General features: G+C 30.6%; 1 protein-coding gene across 1 annotated transcript; it reads left to right on the top strand.

The window, feature by feature from the left end:
- Positions 1–513: 513 nt before the first annotated feature.
- On the top strand, positions 514–1,215 carry LOC149171678 (uncharacterized). The gene has a single exon (XM_089426050.1). It carries the CDS (start codon positions 514–516, stop codon positions 1,213–1,215), a length of 702 nt encoding a protein of 233 aa, XP_089282176.1.
- The last annotated feature ends 6,648 nt before the right edge of the window (positions 1,216–7,863 follow it).

The following is a 7,863-nucleotide window of genomic DNA, read 5'->3' as shown; positions in this document are numbered from 1 at the left end:
TCCAGATCTAACTATAAAACAAACCCTCGATTAAGCGCATTCAATACAACTATTTTTTCAAAATTCCCACCAACCATATTATGAAGCCTCTATTGTGTATGCATGTTTTGCTCATCATTAATTTTTGTTATTTGGTTAAGCTTTTAATTGGCAGCGGTAATGTTATGTCCTGACATACTATTAACTGCATGTATGCACAAAAGACGTGGATATTTTTCTAAAAACGTTCTTCGTTTATACGCTTAACAAGAGATGGTGTTATATGTTACTGTGATATTAACTACGTGTTTGACCCACAGCACCTCATAGCTTTGCTAGAAAACAATTTCTTTTTTTGCTTCAAAGGTGATTACGTGTTGCTTGGATCATCCAACACCTAACAACCTCTGGAGTTGAAAACTCTAGTAACCGAACTCCAAAACCGACGCTTTCTTTGATATATGTTCAACTCCAAAACCGAGGCTTTCTGTGATATATGTTCGTGTTTTAATAGCAGCAGTGCTGTTTGAGGAGATGGCCTCCGCCCTCCAAGTTTGTCAGAATAAGCGAGCGAGAGAGGACTATTGGTATGGCGGGTTGGCTCTGCCAGACACGAAGCGAATGAATAGCGGACTAGCATTGACGCAAGACAGGGATCTCATGGCCTTGCTCGACGAGATCGATAATTTGGATGCTTATAACACTAATCCCGAAGATACAGATGCTGTGAATGAGCTCAACGTGGTTACAAAGGCCCGGGAAGAAGAAATCGGATTGGAGGCACAAGCAGAAAATAAAATTGAATCCCCAGAAAAGAAAGGCAGCGCTGATCAGATGGGTTCATATAAGCAAGGCGAATTAACTACAAACGGATCAAATTCTGAAGCGACCTCAGTGTGTGATATAGGAGACATGACGTACTACTACAGTGTTCCTGCTGAGCTTGGTTTCTTCGCAGAACATATTTATCCGAACGAACATGGAATCATCATCAACAATTATATGGACGGAGATTCAATGGCCGATATTATGTGTTTGGACGCTGCTCGTGGCTATGCTGAGATTACGGAGGATTTCTATGGGTATCTGTGGGACAATGATATTTGGCAGTTGAATGAACATTCAGTTATTCAAAACGATTTTGAATCGCCCCAGAAAGAGGAAGTTGGATTGGTAGTCAGTGAATCCGAGTTTAATTCAATCCAACGTCTGAGCGAAAATAAGGGAGAACTGTAATGTGTTGAAAAAATAAAATGTTGCATCATTTTGCAAGTGAAAATAATACTCAAATTCGAGAATCCGAATCCTTCTTTATTCCCGAATACTTTCTCCCGTGTTATATGTGAAGCCGTGTGTAGCATGTCACTCAAAACTGTATGTGGAAAGGTTATGGCCTACGCGGAACCATAGTTTTCCTCAATCTAATTCGTCTCTATTGATTTCTATATTTTCACAAAATGTTTTCATAGTCAAACAGTTACCCAAAAACATTATGGATGGAGTATTTAACCGCACTCTCAAATACTTTCATTACAATGTTTTCATAGTCAAACAGTTACCCAAAAACATTATGGATAGAGTATTTAACCGCACTCTCAAATACTTTCATTAATTTCTGTAGTCGATTATATATGTATCAACGTAAACTAATTTTCAAATGAGCCAGTTCGATCCTTTTAAAATAATTTTAATATTAATACTCTACAAGAAAAGAGATTTGGTATACTCTCCTAAACTAAAATAGACGTAATATAAATTCATTATTAATAGTAATACGCTGCAAGAAAACAGATTTGCCACATTCTCCTAAACTAAAATAGATGTAATATAAATTCATTATTAGTTTAAAAATACGCTGCAAGAAAACAGATTTGCCACATTCTCCTAAACTAAAATAGATGTAATATAAATTCATTATTAGTTTAAAAATATGTATATTATGTTTTTATTACTGAACTGAAATCTATATTTATATATAACTTCTAGCCATATAAATTGCACACTGCAATATTTGTTAGTTATATATATATATATATATAAAAGTACAAAGTAATGAAAATTTTGATTTTATTTTGATGTATTTAAGTTACTTTAATTTAAAATGATAAGTGAGTTTATTTTAAAATAAGATTTTCATGATTTTAGTTTAATTATTAATAATTATTAAGTGGATGGTAAAGATTTAACTTTCATGAAATTGATAATATTATACACAAATCAAAGATTGAGATTTATCTGGAAAATAATTATATTATTTTTGTATTTTTAATTAATTTAATTAATTAAAAAATGTTATATAAAAAAAAATTATTTACAGTGAATTATGGTTTTGTAGAGATATCATATTAATAAAACATAGTATAGTAACAATGTCCCTTTAAAAATAAAGTTGTTTTATGATAAACATTCTTGTTATATATATTTAACTTGTACATTAAAATGTTGCAATAATTATGGTAAATAATTATTATGAATAAATATTTATTAATATTTAACTGCCATTTAATTTATATAACTATTATATAATGATTTTTCAAAAAAATATACTACCATAACATCAACTTTTACCAACCATATATAAATAGTTTACCGTGTAATCAATTTTCAAACACTTTATATTATATCCAACGAATCGGAATCGTGCCTCATCCGTTGTCCGCTAACTCTGAAAATGAGCTGACACCATGATGTCAAGAAGGCGTTTTAATTTGATCATAGTGGACATTATTTTCCATTTCAAATAACGATTCTCTCAAATCCAATCGCCATCAATGGCACTATTCGTCTCAAAATCCTCAGCAATATCATTAAGCTAATTGTGGGAGTTCATGATTCATTACCTACTCAGAATAGCACTGTGGATGCACGCGTTGAAAACGAAAAGAACCACAAATGGACATATTTAAACAATGAATTAATGGCTTTTCATAATTCAAATCTTTGCATTTCTATACCACTCCGAAAAGCATAATGAGTTATTCATAATTCAATCCTTTGAATTTTTTTACCTTCTCCGAATAACCTAATGAATGGATATGTTTCAAACTTATAAATCAATATAGATAAACCTTAACGATCACCATAGATTTATGAAGCTCGCAGAAGATCAAATGTTGCCAATAGTTCTAGAACTTAAAAATAAAAATTAGTTAACTAATATAGATGTATTTTAAATTTACGGATTATTCAGAAGATCAAATGTTTACTGTTCTAAATATATTTTCAAAATTTATTTTTTAAAGAAATTTTAAGAAATTTAATCATTTTCAAGGTTTTGCTAGCTCACTAGTTAAGATTAATTTATACTAATTGTAAATATGATTTTTCATTTTTAAATGTATAATGAATTGAATACTTTGAAAATTTTCTTAATAAACTAGATTGCATAAATCACATAGCTTAAAATTTATAATTCTTTCCAGTGTTTTCTAGTTTCAACCAAAATTGACCAAAACATGCACTGAGGCTACTTGAAATGTTTTAATATACAGGATATGTTCATGGTTCATTGAAATGATTTATCATAGTCTGTATTAAAATAATTTAATTTATAGAGAGGTTGTCTACATAAAGTTGTTAAAATAAATAAATAAATATGAATATTCAAATAATTTATTTATGCAGAAGGTTGGTCAATATGAATTGAAGGTCAGTCTATATGAATTTAGTGTGGAGGTCTAGATTGAATTTCCAAGGATTTTGTTATAAGATTTTACAAAGGAACTCAAATTTTGTCAAAGCTCTGTGATTTTTAAAAGTGGAGCAAGCCACTTTTGGAAATGGTTTTGCCATATTGGATAGAAAGTAGAAATATGTATTATTATGGGTGTTTTTTGGGCAACTAGATGTAAAATGTATATATTCTTCAACATGAGTATCCAAGATTTTTGTTTCTTTAAAAAAAATTGAAATCCTTGATTGAAATATCTTTGAATAAGTATAAGAATTACACATCTTCCAACACTAGAAAGCTAAAATTTAAAATTTTGTTAATTTTAATTAGAATGACAATGAAAGTGAAATATCTTTACAACCTCTACTTTAGCCTAAATCAAATACATAATTTCTACATAATTCTTCTTACTTATATCAATAAATGTATAATTTCAACATAATTATTCTCATTTATAACAATAATATTTTAAAATTATTCAAATATTTAATCCATAAAATTTTTTAATAATTGATGGGATCATTTTTCATTTAATTTGATTAATTATCACATTATTTATATTCCTTTATCCAAAAAATATAGTAAACCAATTGTTTATAACATATTCAGTTTTTCATTGACTTGTTATTAGTTTTTCTTTAATAAAAAAATAAAAATTTATCTAAAGTTTAACACTATAAAATTAAATTTATTATTTTTAAATAAAATTTATTTCTATTTATATCAAATATGATTGGTTGAAATGTCTCCCCTCTTATTGTGTAATGATGGCAAGAATTGACTTTTGTGTAGTGTATTATTAATTACTATGTACTATATCACTAATTACTATGTACAATAAATATAAATAATTTGAAAAATAACATTATATATTAATTACTATGTACAATAAAGACAACTGGTTTGTAATTAAATTCAAAAATTCCATTTTCTCATTGGTGTAAAGTATTGAATAGACAATTTTTATGGGTTTTATTTTTTAATTTACAAAAAATCATCTAAAAAATATAAATTTGAAAAAAATATGTAAAAATAATATGTGTACAATTTTTACAACTCTCATTATATCAATATATACTCTAATGACATGACATGTGTACTATAATATGAATATTATATAAAAAATTGTCATCATTCAATATTAAATAAATAATTACTAACTTCATATCATTCTCAACCAAAAAAAATTTAATTATATTAAAAAAATTAATTAAAAAAAACTTAAATAAATGTTTATATAACTCATTTTACAATTTTATTATTGTTTGGAGTACATACAACACATCATGACATCTTGCTATACAACCTTCTTTATTCTTATCTTAAAAAGCAGTAAACCAATCATTTATTTACCCGATTTACTCCTATCTTAAAAATAAGACCTGATTTAAAAAAACAATCATTAATTTAATACACGATGTTTAATATTCACCTAAAACCTATAAATCCATAATAAATTGGATTAGCAACAATTGACAACGTGGTATCGTGAGGAGTCGAATCATGAATCCCATGTGGGTCACAGCAATCGTGAGAGTGGTACGTCCGTCTAAGAATTAATGGTCGGATTGAATAGCCATAAGTCCTATAGATACAAGAGACCGGTGTCCACCTTGTCTCTCACACAACGATGAAGAGGACTGCTCAAAAGTGTACCTGAGTCACTAGCAACTTCAATGTCGGTAAAATTCTTCAACTAATTCCAACTCCGGTCAATGATCCCAATACGACCTAGGTAAGGTAAGAAATTTCTATTTTATATATGTTTAGTTTGTAGATTTGAAGCAATAGATGGATTCACAATTTGTGGAATTTTCATTATATTAATCTATACTCTAATGACATGACATGTGTACTATAATATGAACATTATATAAAAAGTTTCCATCATTCAATATTAAATAATAATTATTAACTTCTTACCATTATCTAAAAAAAAAGTTTAATTATATTAAAAGAATTAATTAGAAAAAACTTAAATAAATATTTATATAACTCATTTTACAATTTTATTATTGTTTGGAGTACATACAACACATCATGACATCTAGCTATACGGCTTTGTTTATTCTTATCTTAAAAAACAGTAAACCAATTATTTATTTACTCTTATCTAAAAGTGAACCAATCATTTATTTGCTCTATTTACTACTCTCTTAAAAATAAGAATTGATGAAAAAAATCAATCATTAATTTAATACATGATGTTTAATATTCACCTAAAACCTATAAGTCCATGATAAATTGGATTAGCCACAATTGACAATGTGGTATGGTGAGGAGTCGAACCATGAATCCCATGTGGGTCACAACAATCGTGAGAGTGGTACATCCGTCTAAGAATTAAAGTTTAGATTGAATAGTCGTAAGTCCTATCACCGAACGAAAATAACGAACCATACGATAATATAGATACAAGAGACTAGTGTCCACCTTGTCTCACACAACGATGAAGAAGACTGCTTAGAAGTGTGACTGGGTCACAACAACTTCAATGTCAGTGACATTCTTCAACTAATTCTAACTTCGGAGTCCCACCTTGGGTCAATGATCCCAATACAACCAAGGTAAGACATTTATATTTTATATATGTATACTTTGTAGTTTTGCACATTGTAAACATAGATTCTAGGCAATAGATGGATCCACTCTTGGCGTGATCGACCTTTGATGTAGAAGCATTCAACCCAAAGAAAGTCATTGTATTTTAGTAGACATAGTGGGAGTCATGTCTTTTAAGGAAGTTGGTTTCCTAAGTCTCAAATTAATGTAATATTTAGGCTTTTAAGTGATTAGAATAGGAATTAATTAGATGTGTGAGGATGTTTGTAAATTTTCTCGAATAAAGGAGAACATGAGTGGTTAATAATAATAAGAGAGTTAGAAGCCAATTATAACTCTAAAGGTAGTTTCATGATTCAAGGAACTAGAGGGCGTTCATAGAAATTAATTGAAGTTAGAAGTGGACATAGAGGACATTTAGGAGTCAGTTCAATAGATCTAGGATTTGGACCAAAATTAGTTCAACAAAACTTTTCTGGTATAAATGTAAGCCTACGGGCATAGTAAAGGGGAGGAGGCCACTAATATTGAAGATCAGGCCTGTGAGACAGAGGGTCTCGATATGTAATTAGTTGTTTATATTCATGTATATAAAGGTTTATTCCAAAACTGCATAGATGTGTGAATGGATATTAAATGATTGAATTACGTGAAAATTGTGTATTCTGTAACAGAGGTTGCAGGTAGAGTTCTGTAGAACTACACAGAGGAGAGAATAATTTAGAGGAATGCGTCTTTGAATCCAATTGGAGAATCAGAGTAGAGTTCTAGAGAGGTAGCAAAGTGAGAATTCGCAGAGGAATTAAGCTCAGAGGAAGTTGAGCAGCGGAAGCGGAAGGTCAAAACCCTGAAGAAACATCTGAATCAACAGGAAAAACACTTAGGAATGAATTAAAGTCAAGGCAAAGGGTCGAACGAAGAGGCGAGTCATCAATACAGCGTATGCGAAAAATAACGAGAACCATCGATCTCATAGATCAACGGTTATTGCACGGTGAAAGAGCGTGAAAGATAGTCGACGAAAAGGCAGATTTATATACGGAAGTGGTATTTCGGGTGAGGTCTAAATGGTAAGTGGTATGGAAGGGTGAGCACCCAATTCCACTCACCATTCGACACATAGCACAAAGGTGGTGAGGGGAAACAACGTTATCAGGCGGTTAATCCCCATGCTCGTTGTCTACCCGAAACCAATATTAATCGTTGGATATGATGGAGGAAGATCGACGGTGAAGGGTCTCCATTCTGTTTTGTTGATCGGTCGAAAGTCCAACCGTCGGATTGAGTCTAGATCGACAGTCACAATTTGATCGCTAATCGAAGTTTGAATGGAAAGCGCAATGGATGACTATGGACCCGATATGGTTATCAACGTAGTTTTATATGATTTTAAATCTGAAAGGAAGGTTAATTGCATATCAGACGTGGAGGAGGTGTGTGTTAATGTGACTGCGGAGAGCCCCGATTGCGATCAGCGATAAAGGGGGAAAGCTTGGAAACTGTGCAAGGCTTTAAAAAAGGTAGAAAAGTAAGTTATGCATGTTTACGTGTATTTCTATTTATAATAGAAATAAAGCGCCGATAGGGGGTTTTATGGGTTAAGTTCGCATTAACCAAAGTTTAAAGAGGGGTTTGTTATATATATGCAG

The sequence above is a fragment of the Pinus tabuliformis genome, chromosome 4_2 (genome assembly GCF_031772625.1).
Source record: "Pinus tabuliformis cultivar Carrire ecotype Pingquan chromosome 4_2, CPIR1, whole genome shotgun sequence".
Taxonomy (NCBI): domain Eukaryota; kingdom Viridiplantae; phylum Streptophyta; class Pinopsida; order Pinales; family Pinaceae; genus Pinus; species Pinus tabuliformis.
Note: the sequence above shows the minus strand (reverse complement) of the source record. Positions and strands in the feature narration are given on the sequence as shown.